The 23,293-nt window shown below is 40.3% G+C and overlaps 1 protein-coding gene across 47 annotated transcripts in view; it reads right to left on the reverse strand.

The window, feature by feature from the left end:
* Ank2 (ankyrin 2) overlaps positions 1-23,293 on the reverse strand; it is a 576,750-nt gene that overhangs the window by 227,604 nt on the left and 325,853 nt on the right. For 4 of the 47 annotated variants that reach the window (XM_031375422.1, XM_031375395.1, XM_031375423.1 and 1 more), the window contains exon 1: positions 2,333-3,002. The exons of 42 other annotated variants lie outside the window; for them this stretch is intronic. In XM_031375422.1, coding sequence (XP_031231282.1) covers positions 2,333-2,461 — 129 coding nt within the window. In that variant the 5' untranslated portion in view covers positions 2,462-3,002. Of the gene's footprint in view, positions 1-2,332; positions 3,003-23,293 lie in introns of those variants that run through there. One more of the 47 variants, XM_031375429.1, reaches the window with a different exon arrangement.

The raw sequence follows: 23,293 nt of genomic DNA on the forward strand, positions 1-23,293 counted from the left end.
ATAATACAAAGCAAAATAAGCATTTCTTTTAACTAAGCTTATAAAGTTTATAAAGGCATATTGAAATAAAGCCCAAATATAAGGCTACCCTAACTGAATTATTTAAAAAAAAACAATAGCAAAATTTCCTTTTAAAATCAATGTATTTTCCCCAAGCTCTGTAGTTTTATCTGCACTGGGGATGGGTCTTCTCTGAATCCTTTGCATAAAGAGGTTTATGGGATAAGAAGCCTTCCATAGATATGAAAATGATACTCCATATACTCTATTGGTCCTATGACAGATGTACTCCCTTACAATTATGACATGACATCAGCAGAAAACGTGATCATTTTAAAATGTTTTTCTGAAGATGATGTTCTAGAGTAACAGGCATTTTCAATTCCTGCAAGAGCTGCCATTTTCTTCACCCTAAGAAATAATACTGAACTGGGGCTTTTTTTTCCTTTCAAATCATATTTGAAAACTGGGTTGGGTTGGAGTTTGGGGTAGGGGAAGTTGTCTATCTAGAGAAGAAACTTGCTATATCTAGGAAGTACACCCCCTCACTTGGTAAATGTTTATTGTTCTGTGTATCTGCCACAGAAGAAGTTTATATGGAAACAGAAGAATGAAGATAAATACAGTCAATTACTCTGGTTCTAGGGCAATGATATCTAAATGTGCCCAGATGATCTTGTCTTATTATACCAGTAACCAATGATCTTGCCAACAGTGCCAGATTTAAGCTAAAGCAAGACGACATCCAAGCAACAGAGAGATTCCCAACAAGTACTGGCACTTGCCATTTTAACAATGCAACTTTTAGGGTTTAGGGAAAGAATAGCAGTGGACTTCCTGTGGAAACCAAGCAAAGCAAACTCTTACGGTTCTCAGAGAATGGACACAAGGTGCTTGGGCTAAGCAATGTTACTGGGTCTCAACCGGATGTTGTTCAAGTATTCCTGGCCAAGAAATAATGCACTGTAGTTGAGGGAACAAAGATTTTTAAAGGATATAACTACATGAATATGCTTTAGATAGTAATGTTCTATTTAGAGGATTAAAATCTCAAAACTACAGGAGCTGGGGGGGGGGGGGAATCAACCCCAGCAAAGATGGCCAGTAAGACTTGGGGACTGTAAAATAGTCAAAGCTTTGGAACAAGGAATTTTAAAGGTCAAATAAACAGTATCAAATGTTCTCCAGAAGAGAAACCATTAAGTGCACTAATTTTGTTTCCAGATACTAATCATTGGATTTAACTAGTGGAGGAGTGGAACAGAATCAGGATGAAGGAAGAGCTCAACTCACTGTGGCTCCTTAAGTGGCTCTCAAAAAAAAAAAAAAAAAGACAATGTTTCAAAGGTGACTGTGGCTATTATGGAGGAAACAGAAAGGGTCCATGGAGCACATGCATAGCAAACATGTGAGTCCCTTTGCATCTCTCAATCCCAGATCTGTTTAAAAAGAGTTTGTGTACAAAGCACTATTTTTACATTCTGCTAATGTAATATACCATTTATCATCTGAAATTATTCAGTGACCTACTTTGTTAATTGAAGTGTTTAGATACAACAACTTCTTTACAGATTCAGACCACTGGCTGAAAGAGTATCTCATTACTGTCAGCTTGCAAGATTTATATTTTTAGGGAAATTTAATACTTAAAAAAAAAAAAAAAAACATGTTTCAGAGAAAGCCAATCTGCGGTTGGTTTACTGTTAGGAGAGTCGATGATTCACTGCCCTGGTGAGCTAGCTATTTCCACTTAATTGCCACAGTAGAAAAGTAAATTACAGAATTAATAATAGAAAATCAGAATTCTAAAAATGCAGAAGCACAGATCACTGCATCCATATTTTTAGTCTATTCTAGTGTAGAATAATGTCAACCCTCAGGAAGGCAATCCTGTGGCTTATTCTCAATCAGAGATCTTGATTGAAAATGCCATCAGTGTAGAGGTGCCCGGGGTCCAGTAGTAGACACAGGCAATGAGAAGAGAGCAACCCTCTGGCCATATGGCAACCCTTCCTTCTCCTGCGAGAGTAATCTGGAAGACTAGAGAACCCGGCTTCAAGACGGAATAATCTAACGGAGGTTAGAAAAGAGAAAATGAAATGATGGATTCTCCTTTGCTTGATCAAAGCGAAGGAATTCCACCCTGCTCAGGCATCTCCTCCCAATGCAGCAAATTCAGGCGAGAGCTCCTCTGAGCTGCAAAGTGTGCTTGGAAATGGTGCAGGGGAGTGATGGAAAAGGGAGGATGAAGTTGCCAGTTCTAAAGGCTGAAGATTCTACACGGCCCTACAAAAGGGCGCAGGGTGGGGGGAACACACGAGGTTCTCCATACCTTTCTTTTCCGCTCCATTCGATCCCTGGGGATTTTCCGTTGTTTTTTCCTCTCTCGGTCCAGATTTTTTTCCTTTTCATCCAATTCAGCCTCTCTAACTTTTTTGATAGAAGCAGCGGCGTGAGCCATTTTGGCAGACGAAATCGGCAGAGGATAACTTTCCACTCCCCAACAATACAGGTGATTTGACTGCTATGTGGAGATGTGGATTGTTTTTTCTTCCCCCCAAGCAGAGCAATGACTGTCAGCCAGAACACTCACAAAATAATCCACTCCGCCCCCGAGCTAGGTCATAATCTTGCTCCAGCCTCTGCAGCACCCATAATTCACTGGAGTGTCCCCTTGGGTTACGAGCCGAGCCCCTGAGCAGCCCACACTTGCACACACAGGCATGCACAGGTGAGCGCCCACGCTCAGCAATGGTCCCCGGGGAGGGCGGAGCTCTGGACCCGGCGCTCCTCAGCAGTTGGGTGGCCCCGAGTGCAGACGAGCATCCTAATAGTTGCAGAAGCCTTCCTTAGGCGCTCATCACCACTGGGAACGGTCTTGGGGGACTCCTCCAGACAGTCTGTCTTCAGACCGGAGCCAGGAAGAGGCCACCTCGGTGAAAGTCCTAGGGGGGGTGGGGAGTTCTCTGCCGCTTGCAACCACACCTCTATGCAGGGCGAGAGAAAATGGTGCAGTCTCGCTAAGGACCCGGCGCCGCCGCTGCTGCCGCCGCCGCGGTTGCTACGGGCAGCACGTGACATAGATTCCTGCGTCTTAAATCCCTCAGCCCTTCCCTTCTCCAAGGTACATTTGGAGAAAAGAATCTACGCCGCTGGAGTGACTTGCCACTTGCAAGGCAGAGAGGGAGACAGCGGGTCTGGGAAGGACTGGGAGTTGCCCGGGCTCCCCGGTGCGGTTTTACAGACCCACGTGAGGCCGCCTTAGCAGCTTGCTTTGGCAAGCAATCAAACCCGGCTGTATGTCAGGGAGCACTGTATAAACCTGATTTTGGCAAGATTATCCTAAGGAAGCAGGAGTAGAGGACCGCAAAGAGGAAAGCAGGCACCCCAAAAACCATCCTCCATCACTCTAAGAGGGACACGCAGGTACCCAAGTTAGGCGTCTTTGAAATTCGCAAAGCTGTGGTAACCTACCCGTTAACGTGAGAAGCAATGGAATGAAATTAAGTAAAATCAGAATTTCTGGATGTTCTCTTACATACTCAGTAGGGAAATACAGTGGTAGAACGTCGGGTGTAAAATGCAGATGCTCCTCTTATACCCAGTAGGGAGATGGAGAAAATCACCTGGAAGCTCAAGGTGGAATTCTCTAATCACAGATACTATCCAATTTTCAGAAGTTTGCTAAAAATTTTAGCAAGGGCTGTCTGGATACTCTGGGTGTCTCATTTTCTAGCCGGACAGAGTCTCAACTCTGTTTATCGAGGTGGATTGTGAAAGCCCTTCCTCTTCGATGCTCACATTTTAGAAGAACAACTATGACCACTGTAGCATGTGAGAGTAAAACCGTATAATCTGATTCTACATAAATGCTATAAGCAGAGAGAAATGTTGAAAGTGCTCTTAGAAAATGTCCATAATGAAACTCATGGCTATGCTAACATAACATTTTAATAACAAACTCTGTGTTTAAAAATGAAGAATACAAAGCGTCATTTTACCCAATGTGCCAAGAGAGAACACTAGTGAGGGTTTGGTTTGGTTTGGTTTGGTCTGGTTTGATTTGGTCTGTTTGGTCTTGTAAGAAAATGCTAGGTTTTGTACTTTGATCTTACATGTTTTTGGCTTATATAATTTACAAGTTTTGTCATTTAAACTGAGTTGAATGCAGCAGTTGATAAATGCATTCTGGGGTAATGCCGACACGCTAGTTCTTCCTCTGATTCAAAATGTTGGTTCGAAGCAGAGAATAATCACCCTGGCATGAGGTCACATGATACTAGTGATGTGGTAGCCCCAGGATCAGCCAGCTTAGAACAGATTATGTCTCTTATGTAAGAAGGACTACCATCCTTTTGCACACACAGCTGAGAATCAGATCCACAAAACCCAGAAAACCCTATCCACTTCAGCTTGCCTTCAGCCCTCCTGACCCTTCCCTGAGAGGTCTTTTGCATATGTGTATAGAAGCACACATGTCTGTCCAGGCTTCCTGGGAAGTTAACATGGATCCGGGAGCAATTCGCCTATCTCCCTGGCAAGAGTAGCCATGGATGTCTCCTAGTTATATATCACTCCACACGTGTCCTCTACTCTGTCCTGAAATCAAAGCCATCATTACTGAAGTGTGCTTCTGGGAAACGGAAGAACCCAGCACTGCCTGTTCCTGGGTACCATCTGGCATTCTTCTAAATCCTCATTTTCAAAAAAAGGTTTAGAGCAAGCAAGCCACACCTGATTTGTGGATGTTCTTTTAGTTTAGTAATCTGAGTCCTAATGGAATGTGACTGAGCCGCCTACCATGGTCTTTCTGTTAGTGGGGGTGACTGAGGATTCTTCTAGGAGAGACCTCTCCCACTGCCTCAGTAGGATCTGCTTCTGTCATCCCATAATACCCTCTCCCTTTTTCAGACTTCTCAGTAGGAAAGTAAAAAAACCACATGCTACAGCAGAAGGTGAACAGCGCCTGTTGTCAGAAACATTTGCTTCTTCATTAGTTCTTCCTAAGCTCACGACAGACCCTCTTGGAAAATTAGCCAGTAGCAGCTTCTCTATACTGTTCTCTTATACCAGGCAATGTTCACATCCTTAAACATCAATTTGGTAACTAAAAACAAATCTAAGATATAGTTAACAGTTTAGGTTCCAGGACTCTTTTAGCTTTTTTTTTTTTTTTTTTTTTTTTTTTTTTTTTTTTGGTTTTTCGAGACAGGGTTTCTCTGCATAGCCCTGGCTGTCCTAGAACTCACCACTCTGTAGACCAGGCTAGCCTGGAACTCAAAATTCCACCTGCTCCTGCCTCCCAAGTGCTGGAATTAAAGGCATGCACCACCACTGCCCGGCCTCTTGTTTCATCATGAAAGAACATAATCAGATACCCATTAGACATTAGTTTGACTGACAGAGTCATTACAGAAAAACTGTATTGGTTTGTCATGCTATCTTTGCATGTGACACAGAGAAGCAAAGGTACTGTGCAGATGAGACTGAACGGCAAATCACATATTCAAAGACAGCTTTCCCCAAGACATCATGTAATAACAGCCGGAAAGCTTAGGGGCGGGGCTCTTGACAGCCAGTTGACCTCAAGGAAACAAAGCACAGAGGGAGCCACCACTGTGGCCTCTAGCACATTCCAATCACAAAACCAGAAATCTCAGACGATTGGTAAACACCTTTTACAGTAAGATTGATCGCAATTCCTTTTCGTGTGTACTATGTTCATTTGTCTTTTTCCCAATAAAGAAATGCATTATTCCTCTGTGAAATGAATGCAGAAGGCAGTCCTTTAAAGAAAGTTACACAGATTAGATGTTCCTCTACAGTGCGAACTACCTACAGCTGACTTACGAACTACCTCAGCAGTGAGCTGTTGACAAAGTGGCTTCTTAAAGATATCCCTTCTTGTTGAGTTGGTATAATTCAACCTTGTCTATGATTATATCTGGGTAGGGGGAAAACACATCAGCTCTCCTAGGGTAGGGAGTACTGCACACTCACCAGCTGACCTCTGCACAGACAGGGCACCAGGTTCCAGTCCCAGGAGCTCACAGCCATTTAAATGATGCACATACCACATTAACTGGGATCTTCCCCTCAGGCTTCCAGCAGAGATATAACACCAGCTGCTTTTTGAATTTGTACCAAAAGCCGATTCCTTCCACAAAGCATCTTGACCGGCAAAGAGAAAAATCAGTGTCTTGTCTTCAAAGGTGAGGAACACACAGTCACCCTGTCGTTTACATTTGAGAAGCAGAATTGAGAGATTGCCCTTCAGGGAGGACATGCTTCATTTTAAAGACAGGACAAAACCAGCCATTTGCTGTCCTCACTGTGCAGCAATCCATTGATCAGAATCCAAAGAAAATCCTCTGCGACATCAGGCATCAGTAAGGGCAGCGTTCAATATCAACTGAGCTGTCCATAGGCAACTTAATCCCTCATGTCCCTCCTCCCTCCATAGCTCCACCCAGGAGAAGCAGCCATGCAACTGAACAGCATAATCACTCTATACAGTCCAACTGTGGATGGTGGGAGGGACAGGGGCAGGGTGAAAACTAATCAGCTAACCAGATGATGACGATGACGACGATGACGAAGATGATGTGCCTACTTAGATACAAGAGCTGTTACATGGACATGATGTTAGTCCATATTTGAAATTCTATGTGTTTTCTGAAGGTAATGATGGTTACAGTAAGAGAAATCAAACTGAATCAGTGACTGCCATAGTCTATCACCTTTCAATTTGTTTTCCCTGAAGCCAAAATCAAAAGCCAATTTGATACTGTAAAATTACTAAGGTCGTGTTTGCGAATAATATAACGGACCCTACTTCGGATAGCTGTGTTCCTCCAAGAAGAGGATTTCTTTAAGATCACAATGCTCTGCCAGGGCCAATAAGTGGGAGAGGGTGGGGTGGCAGGCATGGGGAGGGGGGAGGCAACAGGGGTTTGTTTTTGTTGTTTTTGTTTGTTTCTTTGTTTTTTGGAGGGGAAACTAGGAATGGAGAAATTTACATGTAAATAAAGAAAATATCTAATAAAAAAAAATCACAATGCTCAGGGGGTACTACTCGCTTCTATGTCTGCCCTAGGAAGGAAGAAAGACTTAGACTTTCCAGCCTAAGTCTAGGAAAAAGAAGTAGCTGACTCGGGCCCTTCCCCATCCTGCTTCAGAAACATGCCCCCAGAGCTTCCAAGTTAAACAGAAAGTTTCTAGAGAGTGACATAAGCCACAGATAGGGGTCCTGAATAGTTACTCTGCTGTCACCACAGCAAAGTTATCCTCTCCCTGCTTGGCTCCTGACAGTGATCTCAGTCCATAGCAGCCACCTCTGAGGAAAAGAAGATTGCTAAGCACAGCAGCCCTTCCTGCACAGTCCCAAGCCCGTTTCCAGGGCGTCCCTTCAGCCACAAAGTGTGAGAGCGCCATGGACAAGGGAGCTGCTACGGCTCAGATGTGTAAGTTCCAACCTGGCTGTGGAAATGGGCAGGGTCTGCTCATTGTGAACAACTTCTGACAAAACATCTCTTCACCACAGCTTCCTAATTGAGAGGTGGCGGTGGGAGAAAACATGCTATTTAACAGGAAGATCAGCCTTCACTGAAACTTCTGTGTGATATTATAATCTTATAACTATAATCTTTTAAAATTTTATAATTATAAAAATCTTGTAATATCCCTTTTACAGGGATATTCTTTGTTCTAAATCAAACCTTTTACACTGTCCCCATCTCATGGCTGTACAGTTTCTGGCTGCAGTGCTGTCTTTAATCAAACACCACTCCAGGAGGTCCACAAGGACCTCCACTCATCCGTCTAGAGATGCACCTTGCCTTGCTGGGACAGTGCCTCGCCAGCTACTGTGAGCAGAGCGCATGCGCAGATCTTGGACAAAATGCTGCTTCAGAGTTTTTAAGCATCTGGACTCAAGCTTCAAATTACTTATAAATATCTTCAAATGTTCTCAGGACTTCTCTCTTCCGAATACTGGCATCTTATCCTGTGACTCACAGACAAATCCGTATCCATAGGTAGATATAAAAAGATATGTTAATTTTGATTAAACATGTGACTGGGGTTATTAAAGGCTGGGATCGGCGGGGCAGTGGTGATGCATGTCTTTAATCCCAGCACTTGGGAGGCAGAGGCAGGTAGATTTCTGAGTTCAAGGCCAGCCTGGTCTATAGAGTGAGTTCCAGGACAGCCAGGACTACACAGAGAAACCCTGTCTAGAAAAACCGGGGTTGGGGGGTGGGGGGAAGGATCTTTGACATGGACTTTAACTCCTGCTGGGGAATCCCTGTATGCCTGCTTTTGGTTTGTAAGAGATTTTTGTAAAAGCTCTTGGGTTTATGTCTTAATCCTCTTGTTTGACCAGGGCTGGCAAGATGGCTCAGCGGGTAAAAGCTCTTGACACAAAAGCCTGGCGACCTGAATTCAATCCCAGAGATCCACACCCAGAGATCCACAGTGGAGGGAGAACTGACTCCTGAGAGTCATCTTCTGACCTCCACATCCCCTGATCCGATGTAAAAAGTAAGGCACACGCCTGTGGTCCCAGTACTGCAGGGAAAGATGGGTGGATCTGGGACTCACGAGCTGACTGGGCCAGCCTGAGGCCAATGAGAGACTCTCTCAAAACACAAGTCTTTGAGGAATGACACTAAGTAGATCTCTGGCTCACACATATGTGCTCACCCCCACATACAAATGTCATAGAAAAGAAAAGAAATGTTAGTAACTTCAGCATCTCAAGGGAAACTATCGGTAAAGGAAAGAAAATGTGATTAATACTTGTTAAGTTTCACGTTTATAAGTCAATCTTAAGTATGATTTGGATAAATAGCTTGCTAGAAAACTCAAAAAGATTACATGGGACAAATCCATTTTTAATTATTAGTATTTATGTGATGTTAAATTTAAGTCATGTATGTCTTATATTTTCATGAGATGTAAAATAGTAATACTTAAAACCACTAAGTACAGATGAGAATAACTGTTATGTGCTATTTTATGAACCATAAACTACAACCTCTAACACAAAATTCTGTCAGTAAACAACTACTAGAAATATTCCTATCTTTTTCAAATTAACAATAGAAATACAAAAAAGAATTTGTAATTTTAGAGTATGTCCAAATCTCTGGAGTTTAACACCAACTGAGTGGTGAGTGTCTTCAGTCTCTGCTGTTTTATCCAAACCGTGAATAATTAAAATGTGGACGTAAATATTTTCAGCAATTCTAAGAAAACAATGCTGTACCTAGTAGAGGCCCTGTATATTAGAAACATCAATAAATGTAAAGGATTTATAAGACATGTTTTAATTACACAGTGCTCCAAAGCAGTCATGATGAGGGGGTTTCTCTGCTGTTAATAACAGAAAGCTGGTATGCCATCACTTGGTCACATTTTGCCTGGTGTAAGTGACTATCATATCCATAAGGCTTCAGTAATGAGGTATATGAGAATCTCAATCATAACTGCTCGTGTGTCCTTCACAGCCTTGGCCCCCACCAGAAAGTGCTTCTAAACTCATTTCATTTCTTCATCCAGATAGAAGATAATTCTTTTTCTTGAAACCATTTTTAATTAACTTAAGAATAAAATACACTGCTAGAAATAAAATACATTATTATTTCTGTTTTTAAAGATGACAAGCATTTTTTTTTATTTTATTTGTTTTATATGAACTCATATCCCATGGATATGAAAACCAAAAATCACACACACCTGTTTTGGAAATCACATTTTCTGAGAAAGGTATCTTGGAGTCTTCCTGATCAATAATCAAAACACAAGCACTAACATGCACGTGTATGTCCAGCTACTTGGAGACAAGCTTGTACTATTACTTAAATGAGTTATAAATACAGACACAATATAATGTTTTTAATACTTTTACTTTATGTGTATACCACACACGTATACCTGCAGAGGCCAAAAGAAGGCATAAGATTCCTCTTGAGCAGGAATTACAGGTGTTTGTTAACCACCTGATGTGGGTGCTGGGATTTGAACTTGGGTCCTCTGGAAGAACAACAAGTTGTCTCTTACCCTCTGAGTCTTCTCTCTCTAGCACCTTAAAATATAAATAACTTCTTAAGAGCAATACATAGCTAACACGATGATTAGGGATTTCTAAGCAAGACTGAAAGGAAATGAAGCCACTAAGAAATGAGCAAACACAGACAGTGTTTTCCTGAGTACATTTTTTTCTAGCAAATCTGCACTCTCTGGCCAAAAGGGCAGAAGCCGATAGCCAATGCCAACACAAAGTGCAGAGTCAAGTGACAAGGCCCATCTGCAATCATATGAAGGAAAATATTCAGACCAAGGACAGAATTACAAAATGGCCATCCCTCCCGCAGATCGGCGCTCACAAAGCTTACTCAAGTCACTGCACATCTGCTCCGAAGGCGTTATTATCATCCATTCCCTGAAATTATCAGCTCAAATGACACCTCAAGTACAGTGATCAGTATGCAAAACTACTGGGTGTACATTAGAAACCACGGGGCAGGGCAGGGTGGCAGGTCTTCGGAGACTCCCAGCGTTTGAATATGGACAAGACACCATCACACAAGGAACAAAGTTCTGACTCCCGGGGCAGTGTCAATCACAGGGGATATTAAGCCATCTCAGCTGTTGGAGTGAAGACTGATTTCGTGTGCCTTTCCCTTCACTGTTTCTCATAAGCCACCCTACTTTCCATACGAGCAGAGAATGCTATCACTAAACGAGTAAGCAGCACAAGTAGCAAGTGAAAGGTGGAAGCAGCGGCAGAAGGCGTTTCTCTTAGTAAAAGCCTAAATAAGGATACAATGAATCCTTTCTATTGACAGCTGCTCATCAGCCACACACTCACTGCCCTGGGAAAAGCGAATGCCATGTAACCCAAAGCCACTCCCGTTAATCCAGAGAATAAGGGGACCAGCTATGGGGGTAAGACTTTGCAGGGCAGGGCAGGAGGGCTCTCCTCGATACCTAGAGGAAGACATGCGAACTTTGCCAAATAATACTGTGGGTGGGCAGGGTGCTGGACCCCACTACATGGGGATGAACAGGAGCCGGTCTGGTGGCTCAGATATGAAAGGCACTTAAATAGGACACTGGGTTCACTGGGGTCTCTCAGTTCACCAGATTCCAAAGCAGCACATAAGCCTTAGCTTTTGGCATTACACTATGGTGGTCCATCACGTACTCCAGGTCAGCGGCAGTTTTCCTTCATGGAGGTTCAGATGCCTACTATGGACTTGCTATCATTTGCTGTCAATCAGCAAAGGACAAAAGAAGAAAGCCAACAAAGATAGAACATTGCCCCGCCCTCCACTGGGAAGTGTATTTCTCTCCCAGGGACAATAATGTCAAGAAGATAGACAGTTGGATAGGACCTAGGTCAACTCTTGACTGGAAGCTTGGGGTACCTTGCTCCCAAATTATCTATGTACTAACCTGCATATCCATCCAGCCCACATCTTGCCATCTCAAATATTTTAAAGTAAATTATGATAGGTTCCCAGCCCTGTAATAAATTCAAGCTTATCCAAAGGTAAATATGAAACCAATAGAAAAAAAAGAATTACACTTTCAATATAAAGACACCTTTCATTTACTTTTGTTATTTTAATTAACATATAACTATACATATTTATAGTTATGTATAGTTAACTATAGTATAAAATATATACATAATGCATTTTCACAGAAAATTGAGACATTAAACCTTTCAGAATTCAGAATTCACTGATATCTAATAGATAGACATAAGAAATAAAATAGAATTTATTCAAAAATTGTAAATTTTATATGAAAAATAAACTTGATTGCCTAAGGAGAAACATACTTTTCTACTTTAAAGTAGAAAACCCAGCCAGCCTTCTAAACTAAAATAAAACAAACAAACAAAAAATCAGTAGAGTTCTTTTCTGTTTCAGCTACTTTGATAAAGATAGCTTTCAATTCTGTCTTCACAGAAAATGACTTGGCTCTCTTTCTCCTAAGATTTATAGGAAAACAAAACAAAAGGCTTTGTCAACAAACTAACAACTTGTCCCCACGTTCTACACAGTAACTACTAAATACTATGTGCATGGTTTTCTCCCATTATTAAGTTATAGCTTACCATGAGTATGACATGTTTAGTTAAAATCTTTTTATCTCCATTGCATTTATATTTCAATTACATAAGTTAAATATATTCTCTATTATCTAATGACATATGAGCTGGAAAAATGTTCTTGTTTTCAAGGGCTTTCAAGATGGCTCAGCAGGTAAAGGTGCTTGCTTGTCCAACTTGTTGACCTCAGTTCGATCCCTGGGACCCAGACTGTAGAAGGAGAGAACCAAACTCCTCAGAACCAAACTCCTGACCTACAGACAGATGCTATGGCATGCGTGTATTCATGCACATATGTAAATGTATAGATAACTAAAATGTTTTTATAAAGTTTTCCTTAAAAAATATCAATGTACAAATGAAAAATAAATACAAAAGACTTACTAAGTGTAGTTCTCTAATAATGCTGTTGAAATCTGGGTATAGACAGAACTGTAAAATACTAAGGCAGAACCATTAGAAACATCTAGAAATTCTATGATAAGATTATTTTCCAAATATCTTAATACTTTTGCTGAATTTAATAGATAATAAACCAGAAAGGGGCCAAGCTAAGACACATATGTCATTGTTTGTCTAAAAAGAAGACAATGTCACACCCCTAAACAGTAGAAACTCTCAAACATCAGGTGTTTCTACCACAATATTGATCTCACTGCGAGAAGATCCTGGGATGTGTACTATAGGAACCAAAATGCTGTAATTTGTTTTGAGACAGGAGGGTCTCATGTATCTCAGGCTAGTCTGGAACTCACAATGTAGTCTAGGGTGATCTTGAACTTTTATTCCTCCTGTCTGTAGCCCCTGACTGCTGACACCATAACAGTGCACAGCCGTGCCTAATTTTACATTGCTGGGGATCGAACCTGGGGCTTCCTGTATGCTAGGTAAGCCCTCTACCAACTTAGGCCTGAAATAAAATATGTATATGTTATTTTTTAAATATTTTTTCCTTTTCATCATTCTTTTTAGTAATTGATCATAACAGTTTTGATTTCATTGTAAAATTAAGAGCTTCTTCATACAATGAGTTGTCTTGACTTTGAGGTTTGCATCTCAACTTGATCCCTATGTTGGGTGTATTTCCTATCCTTTGTGAGCTTCAATTTCTTTTACCATTAATGATGATAATGTCTACTAACAGAAGTGACATGCTTTGTATATGTGATAAGTACTCAGCAAGTAGAAACTACAATTATTGACGGAAAATATACTTGCATATATGTATGTACACATATACATCGACAGAGAGAGACTATAGAACCAGAAAAGGGGAAAAGCCTACCATGAATGGACCAGGAACACGACAGAGCCATGGCCCAAAATAGTTTGTATGGAAACCACTGACCACTAGCCATCACTATTCCATTAGTCAGCAGCTTTAAACTAGCGGGTAATGAGTAAGCCCAGCATAACCTTGTCCTCATAATATGGTGGAAGGAGTCATGCAGCAGGGGGAACATAAATGAGAAAGCAAACTAACTAGCCCGGACAAAGCAGAGTTCCTAAGATACACAGGACATCAGGGCCTCCAGAACCAGAGATTTACAGCCAGCCTCAATCACAATACAGGGTCGCATCACAGAGCTTTGTTTGGAGTGAAAAAAACAAAGCAAAGAACAATTGCCATTTGACAACCAAGTAGGCGCAATTCCAAGTGGAAGGTTCCGGAACAAGTTCTTTTATAAACAGTGACAAAGAATCAGGCAACTCACACTCCTTTTTGTTCCTATGTTTGGTTCCTAAAACCTCTAGTTTCAGTAAAGACCAGAAGCTGGCCCCTTCACATAGGCTTCATGTGCACACCTATGGGATAGTATGAAGAACATTAGCACAAATGTTTTCCCCCTCATAACACTAGAAATGAAGTGCCACTATTCTCCAAATCACAGCATAAGCACAAAGTGTTTTGAACCACAAGTATAGCTGAAATCAAAATCCGGCCGGAGAAACCACTCTATTTGTGTATTTATTTATGACCTGTCTGTGTGGCCAGCGTTAGGACTTTGACTGGAGGCAAAATGTATACGCTTGGTCCCAGAGGAGCTCATATGAAATCTGGAAGGGTATTTCTAGATAAATCAGAGCAGAGGGTTCCTGTTACTTCCACACCTTGTGAAACTTTCTGGAAAGGTAGGTTTGTGACTCCTTTCCATTTAAAGGTCCTGGGTCTTAGTTACCAAAGATCCAACCTCATAGAAAGGCTTGGATAAAAACAAATCGAAAAATTCATGATAACACTCTATAGCTTGGCTATTACTGTGTTCTTAGAAATTAATGGAGGTTTATAGCCCTCTACTGGATGCAAGATATTAAAATTCAATTTTAACTTGGAATTAAATTTAATTTGGAATTGTTTTCCAAGTTTCTAAAATGCGGGACCAAGTCACCATGGAATGTGCTCAAATAACTGGGTTATGCACTGTGGTTAAGACTTAATTCCCACCCTGGGTTTAAAACACCCCTAGCGTTCCCCCAGTGGATGGATTTGTCTGTGATCAGCTGCCAATGACTGCACTGAACACAATGATACCTCCGCCTTGGTTTTCACAGTCCTGCCTGTCAGCTGAGACAACACTGTACATTACAGCTTCTCCACCTGACAGGGTTAGCATCCCTTTCTTGGAACCATTTCTCCCCAGCTGTTGAGCACCGGTTCTGTCTAGCTCCATTTCTTCTGTTCATTGTAAATAGGTGCTGCTTGGAGGGGTCCTGAGGTGCTACACTTACTTGTTGGCAAATTGTGCCCCTTACCCATATCCTTTATCCATCTTAAGTTATAGTTTGCTTGCTCTGTTTTCTTCTCTTTGCCATCTCTTTCCGTTTATACTCAAACTTTAATTTTTACAATTTTCTTTTCTCTTTATCAAAGAAATGTGAGATCTTTTTATGATAATGTGGATTCTGGGTACTTTTTAAAATTAGGAGAACTGTTTTTATTTGCTCCTTATTTCTTAGCCCAAGAATCTTACATATCCATTGAACTAACTCTCTCTCTCTCTCTCTCTCTCTCTCTCTCTCTCTCTCTCTCTCTCACACACACACACACACACACACACACACACACACTACTTAAAAAAGACTATATATACATATATATCATTTAACACAGAGAGCGTTAATTAAGCATTATATACTCTATAGTCAGTGTCATAAATGTCCCCAGCAGTCCATCTGTTAAGTACTTGATCCCCAGCTTGTGCTACAGTTTGTGCTATGGAGAGATGCTGGAATATTTGAAAGTGAGTGAAGACCCACTTCACACAATGATACCCCTGCCTTGGTTTTCAAAGTCCTGCCTGTCAGCTGGGATAACCTTGCACTGTACACTAGAGCTTCTCCACCTGACAGGGTTAGCTATCAGGACAACACTCGCTCCTCTGTCTTTTGTGCTTTCCAGCCACAATGTGAACAGCTTGATTCTGTCACAGGAGAACATGATGTGTCACCTTACCATAGACCTAAAGCAACAGAGCCAACATCATAGAATGAACCCTCCAGAGTCCAGATAAACCTTTCCTCTTCATACTTTACTTTGGGATTGACAAGAAACCTATCATGTCTCTTAGCTTACTACTGAAACCAGGGCCAGGCTGTGGGATGATAACCTGCTACTTTATCTTTAGACCTGTTCATGGGATTAACTAGTTAAGTTTCTGGAAACTATTTCCACTTTAAAACACACTGCCTAAAAGAATGAAATACATGGAGAAAAAAGGAACAAATGTTGGTTAAAACCCAAAATGTTTTATTATAATAACAATGTAAGTTTAAACATCTAAGTCTTATTTTATACCTTAATAAACATTAAGATGCAAATTCATGCTTCACAATGAAAAATGACTAATGGAAATGTTTGATATGGACAACACTATCAACTCAAGACAGCTGACTGTTAAAATCCTGATGGTAAAAGCCTCCGTTTGAAATTGATGCATCATCAGTAGCACAGACAATGATGCTCAGGGATGCATTTTCAGGGTTCTACCTCCCTCAGAAGTCCTAAAGACAATATTTTAACTCGATTTTGCTTAGTGCTATGCAGGATGCTAAATTACTTTAATCATTTAAAATAAATTCATAGTGACATACACTGGAGTGTTTTTTTACTTCTTTGAAAAATTGCCATTAAAACATCGCTAACATTCCTTTCTCTTATCTCCAAATACATTTTCCACTTAAAAGAAATCTGTAGTCTATTTCTTAAGACAGTTGATGTTTCTGTTTCAAGAAGCCTATCACTCTCAGTTCCTGGCCATCAATCAAAGCCTCTGTTGCTTAGTATCTCATGCCAGGCCTTTTCTTCCATGACTGTTATTTATTTTAAAATAAAATAAATGAAAAAAGGATGGAAAGTTCCCAGGCATCTTGAATTAAGCCAATACACAATATTTGCATTCCACATGAATGTTGTGTATTAAGCAAATGCTCTGCTTTGGGATTGAACCACTTCAGAAGTAGACAAAACAAGGAGTGTTATCTATGGGAACTTGATGAAACACGTAACATAATAAAAAATATATTTATTGTGGGTGCTTGTGACACAGTTCATTGGTAGACTGAATGTACACCATGCTCAATGACCAACTCAGCAAGTAATAGTAACAGTAACAGCATCAAAAATAAATATTATGTTCTGCACAGTGAGCTCCTGAACAGCTAGGGTTGCAGAGCAAGAACCTGTCTTTAGAAGCCACCATGGAGGAATCCAACCTATGATCAAAGCACATAGGAATCTAGAATTCCAGTCTAGCCTGGTCTACAAAGTGAGACCATGTTTTCAAAACACAAATAGTGAATGAATAAATGAATGAATAGATGAATAAGTAGATAGGTAGATAGATGATAGATATATAGATAGATACATAGATAGATACATAGATAGATAGATAGATAGATAGATAGATAGATAGATAGATAGATAGATAGATAGATGTATATATATAGCTAGATACATACATACTGATTTTCTAAGGAGGTAAAAGTAAATATATAGATGCAATAAGGACAAAAGGCATTGTGTAGAATACTCCAAAACTCAATACCATCCTTTGGTAATTTTTTCCTTCCTCATAATTTCTAATTCCTCTCCAGTTTACTCCCTTCACTGTGTAACATTTTCATCACAGCTCAAGAGAAGAGATAACTACACAGACAGAACAATAACAAAACAAAACCTTAAAAAGGTGGATGAAACAAAGAGGCCATGAGACCCAGGAACAAGGCCAACAAAGGAGACTAGGAAGGGGATGTCCTAGAAAACCAGCAAGCCCAGTTATGTGGACCATGACAACTGGAAATGCCTTGTCAAAGTGACTAGCTATGAGGTACGATAGAAGTTTGTCAGTCCTTGTGGTATGTAACCTCAAAACCACGTCACAGTTGGACATTCTGCCTTTCTTTAACTCCTTCACTTAGCTCTGGTACTCAAACTGGAGAGACAGGGAACATTAAAGGGACATGGGAAGGGAGACATTACTACTTGAATCAGAAACGTCAACACAACTATTAAAACTAAAATTGCTAAAGAATCACTGCTCGTCCTAGACATGAAGAAGAAAGGATGTTCTTTGGGCGTGAATGTGCATAGTTTTGAGCCTAACACTTCTAGTTTTCCTCCCATCCCCAAAGCTAAACAATATACCTCATATACATATACATAAAAAAAACTTATGATGCTATTTATGGGAGGAAACTCCCTAAGAGACATACGTAAACTTAAATTTTAACCCCTTCCTAATTTTAAATCGATGGCTCTGTGTTCAAAGATTTAGATCTTGTGAGCACTGTAGTATTAGAACACACAGAGCCATACACACAGCCACTACAAAGCTATCTCAACAGGGCCCTGTCAAGAGGCCAATAGTGCCCCTTGAGTGAATCTGTGTTTCTTAGGTATCTGTCGAAACTTAGTAACTTTGCCTCTCTGTGACTCATCCTAAAATTCTCTTCACCAGCCCAGGGAAGGACCTGGGTTTGCCTGAGTGTGGATCCTACAGGAGGGATCAACAAGGTGTGTCTCCTGCCCACTTTGGACATGGAGAATCTCTCTTTTCACGTGGCACATTCTGTTCTCTCCAGCTGTTGCATCTATTTCCACAACTCAAAATCTCATAGCTGTGCCAAATAGTTTTACTCTCACTTCTTTTCTCAGCTACCAGCCCCACACACCCGTTTAGACAGCCCTGAGTGCCTGTGGGTGTTTCTCCTCCAACCTTCACATCTCAGTAATGAGAACCCAGGCAAATACCTGGGTTAGCCATATTCCATGATTTTCTCAATACTGTGAATTTTGCTACTAAACTGTCTTCCATCTATACTGTCTCTTTATCCCCTCAGCCGCCACCCATCGCTGCCTCTCACTCCATCTAAGACACTAGCTTCATGTCAGCTCTCCAAGTTGCACTCCACCAACCCTCCATCCCATTCTCCTCACTGCAAAAAACAAAGATATAGATGATAGATAGAAAGATAGAGAGAGATACATGATAGATGATTCACATATAGATTAGATAGAGAGAGGGGGTGAGAATAGAACTAAATTATACATATAATATAAATTATATATATATACATACATATATATGTGTATGTACACACACACACACACACACACATATATATATATATATATATATATATATATATATATATTCTGCTCAGCAAAGCCTAAGCAATTCCCATGAGTCTCCACTATGTTCAGAAAGAATTCTAAATCCTTCGCTATCTGATCTGTCTTTGCCACCACCTCCTGGCCATGCACCAGCCACTTGGGCTTCCCCAACTTCAGGATTTGTATGAGTGGTTCTCTCTGCCTGCAAGGCCATCCTTAGAGGTGGATAGATGCATAAATGTATGGCTTGATGGCTAAGAACACTAAAAGTAATGGGAATGACTAAAAAGACTGACCTTGCCTGTATCTCTGGAATCCAGTCAACACCACTGATGTCTAGATTTTTTGACTTCCCTTGAGAAAAATATAGCATCATGCATCCACCAAATAATTATGTAGAACTGCTTCACTTCCCTAAGTTTCAAGTGTGCTGAGAAATATAAATGGAAGGAGAAGTCTTGATTTGTTTCCAATCATATGGAAAAGCTGCTAGTTTCTTGCCATGATGTTAGCTATAGGGAATTCTTTTTTTTTTTTTTTTGTAGACATTATCTTCCAAGTTGAAAAAGTTCCCCTCTGTCCCTAGTCTTCTGTAATTGTACTTTTAATCACTAACTAGAGGTACATATTAGGAACTGACAGTACAGTTAGTGGTAGAGAACATAACCCATTGGAGCAAGAGAGAGAGAGAGAGAGACAGAGACACAGAGACAGAGACAGAGACAGAGAGACAGAGAGACAGAGAGAGAGAGATGGATTTTGTCATTTAGGATTTTTGTACCTATTCATAAAAGCATATTTTTCTTCAGTCTATTAATATGGTCGATCATAAGACTTTCAAATGTTGAACCAGAATAAATTGATTTTGATAATGGTACAAAAAAACTGTTTTTATACATTCTTGTATTCCACTTGCTAATTTTTGCTGAGTATTTTCGCATTCATTTAAACAAGAACTGTTGTCTTTGGTTTCCCTTAATCCTCAAGTTTCTGGATTAATCAGGGCAACACTAGCCATAGAATAAGTTAAGAAGTGTTTACTATTGGGTATTTTATTTTACACATTTTTATTATGGGATGAGGACAATTGGTATCATTTCTTCTTAAGTGTCTGGTACACCTGGGGTTCATGCTTTCTTTCTTGGGAGATTAATTACTGATTCTGCTTCTTTCATAAGCACAAGCTTACTGATTAACTGATTCTCTTCCTATAGGTGTTGGTAGGCCGTGGTTACAAAGAATTGATGCATTTCCTCTATACTGCCTATAATATTTATTTATGGTACTTCTAATGACCAGAGGATCAATGGTAATGATTCTTCTCCCATCTCTGACAACAATTTGCATTTTCTCCTCTTAGTTATTCTAGGTAAAGTCATACCACTTTTGTTAATCTTTTCAAATAACCAGCTTTTTGCCTCATTGACTATTCTTTCCTGTTTTAAATTGGCTAATTTCTCCTTTTTTACCTGTAAATTTTATACTGATCTCCTTCTTCTTGTTTTCTAAGACAGAACCTTTAGTTATTAGATTTTTGTTCTTCTTTTCTAAAAATATACCCATTTGGCATAAAATTCCCTCTATAGGGAACTATAGAAAGAAAACGTAAATTCTGAAAGAGCCTGTCCAGCATCTTATGAACACTTATTGACTGACAAGATAGATGGGGCTTCAGTCATCATTTTGCTCAAATCCACACCTGTATATATTTATATGCTTAAGCAAAAGAAAAACATCAATAGGTGTTTTTTTCCCTTTAAACAATTACCATGATTGCAAAGTTAACTTCACAGAAAGTCAAATAATTGATGGTGCTCAAATATCTGCAGAGGTTTTCTGTTTGTTTGTTTTTGTTTTGTTTTGATTCTTTTTTCCTGAATGTGTTTTTACATTTTTCTCTCCATTATATGTAAAATTAATATCAGTCAGAGCTGGGTGCGGTACTGTAATCGCAGCACTTGGGAACCAGCAGCGGCGGGGGCGGGGGAGGGAGGTCCTCAGGCTCAAAGTTGACACAGACTACATTTGAGACCCTGTTTCAAAAACAAATAAATAAATAAATGTTCCCTCCAACAGAGTTAATTTCCCTCTGCAAACCGCAGAAAGCTTTTCTTCTATCCAGCACTTCTGGAAATGAGTTTATATGAAAATTAGGTAGCTCTAACCCTGAGTTCTCACTAATCAGTTCCAGATTTGTTTCCCTTTTGTTTAAGAAAATAGTAAACATTATTCTAATGCATAATTTACATACCAAAAATCTATTACTTGTACTTGCTCATTCAAAGCAGCCACACCTGCCCATGCTAGGACTCCAGAAAAACAGAAATCAGACTGTCAAGTGTCCTAACAAGGACCGTAACCAGTCTCCATGAGTTCTATTAACTTAGCATCAGCAGAGAGAGCTCGGTTAGAGACACACATATGCTCCCATCTTCTGTGGGCAGAAATTAGGAGAAGACATGTAGTCAAAACACATGACCTGGCAAAATTAACACAAGAGTTACGATATAGACTATATACCAATATTCTCAATATTCTCTATTTCCCAATAGAGAAACTGAAAGGCTTACTCTGAGAAAAATCCAATGAAGTAGGAAAAAGAGAGATAATTGAGAATCTTAGCTGTATGTGGAATAAGAAGGAATAATAATGTTTTCCTAGAGAAGACCAAGTAATCATTCATCGAGACTTTGTAAACAAAATTGATTTGATCCACGGCACGAGCTGTTATATCAAGAAACAAAGTTCAGTATGTAGATAGTAAAGCCCTACATTGAATCTGAGTAGATTGATGTCCAGGCTTTCCAGAAACCCATTTCTACAAGTTCTATACCAAAGTTGGCTTATCCCCTAAGAAGATAAGTTTGGGAAAACAAAATTCAACAATAATTGCACATGGATCACTGAAGATTGTCATGCCCAACCTCATCAGAAGACAAATATCGCATAATTATGAGATGACCTGAAAACGAATTTTTAAAGGTTTTTAAATTTGGGGATTGTCTTTAAAGACAACACATGAATACCATTCTCTACTTTTCTACCCAACTCCAGCTGACATGATGGTTAGAGCTTTGGCTTTCAGACCAAGCAATGATGTGGAAATCTCATGGTGATGACACAGAGAAACAAGATAGAACCATTGGGTACCTGTCCTCATGGATGCTAGAAGGACCATTGGGTGCCTGTCCCCACGGATGCTTGACAACCCCAGATTTTCTCTGTCTGTATTTACTTTATATAACAACTATTGTTATATGAGAACAACTGTTGTTGCTTTGGTATTCATTAATTCCAGTAACCAAGTAATGAGACATCTAATCAATTCATCAGAATTGATGAGGAGACCAGAAGCCCTTTGGGGATTGAGGGGCCATTGCTGTTCTTTTATTTCGCTTACTGCTTTTTGTGGATCTGAACCCGGGACCTCTCACATGCTTGCCAGTTCTCTGTTACTACTGACCCATGTCTTCAGCCCTTCTGAATCCCTGTGAAGAACAATTCACATGAACCAAGTCATGAGGAGCATGCCGTCACAGTCTGCTTTATTAAACGGGAAAGACTGGCTGCTACAACAGGTATTTAACTCCTATCCTACGCCAAGTGCTCTTCATAGTTGGTAACTTTATAATTGAAAGGATTCCCTTAAGGTACATAGGTAGACTGTTAGACAGTTTTCTCAACCTGTCAGCACAGTACTATGGGAAAGGTGAATTCTAGTCAGATGACGTGAGTTTGCCATAGGTTCTGAGACCTCAGTTGTTCCTGGTAATGGGGTTGTGGGCAGTGGAAGAAAAGGAAAGAGTCCTCAGACACAGTACAGAGCTGGTGAGATACCTATCCAGTCTTACACATGAACACATATGAAACTGAAGGGCTCCCTAAAGTACCAGGGTGGAGAATGGAGCCATTCCCAAAGCAAGCTCTTCTCCAGAGGAAGAATGCCTCTATTAAATCCATTGTGCTTACACCTATGGCAAGTGATGTCTGAGAAAATTTGGACTTCTGCGTGTTTTGAATACTCCAGAGTTCACAGAATGTATAATTGAGTGTTGTTCACCAACATAACAGTGTTGGAGAGTCTTAGGACTTCAGGAGATAATGGGATCATCAAGGGGGTTAATGCCCTTCTCTCAGTAACAAGGTTTTTATGTCAAGGGACTGTATTAGTGAGTCAAAGTGAGTTAGATTTCCTCACTGGCTCTCTGCCTTCACTATTCACATATGATCTCCTCTATATGTTTCTACTGCCATTCATGTAGGAGCATGCAGATTTCACCAGGAGCCAGCAGATCCCGCACTGTGCTCTTAGCCTTGCAGAACAGTGAGCCAAAAGAACCTCTTTTCTTTATGAGTTATCTGCTCTCTAGTACTGTTCCCATCTTTCAATGCATTAAACACCATATTATAAGCCAGCACGTACAAAACCTGTACAAGAATATAAGAAGAGCCATGCATAGATGGTGAGAAGTATGACATACATATTTACACCAGAAACGGAGGCAAAGAGTAAAGATTATATAGTTATTGGCACAGAATAGAAGGTGGCGGGGGGG

The sequence above is a fragment of the Mastomys coucha genome, unplaced genomic scaffold, assembly GCF_008632895.1.
Source record: "Mastomys coucha isolate ucsf_1 unplaced genomic scaffold, UCSF_Mcou_1 pScaffold16, whole genome shotgun sequence".
Classification (NCBI taxonomy): domain Eukaryota; kingdom Metazoa; phylum Chordata; class Mammalia; order Rodentia; family Muridae; genus Mastomys; species Mastomys coucha.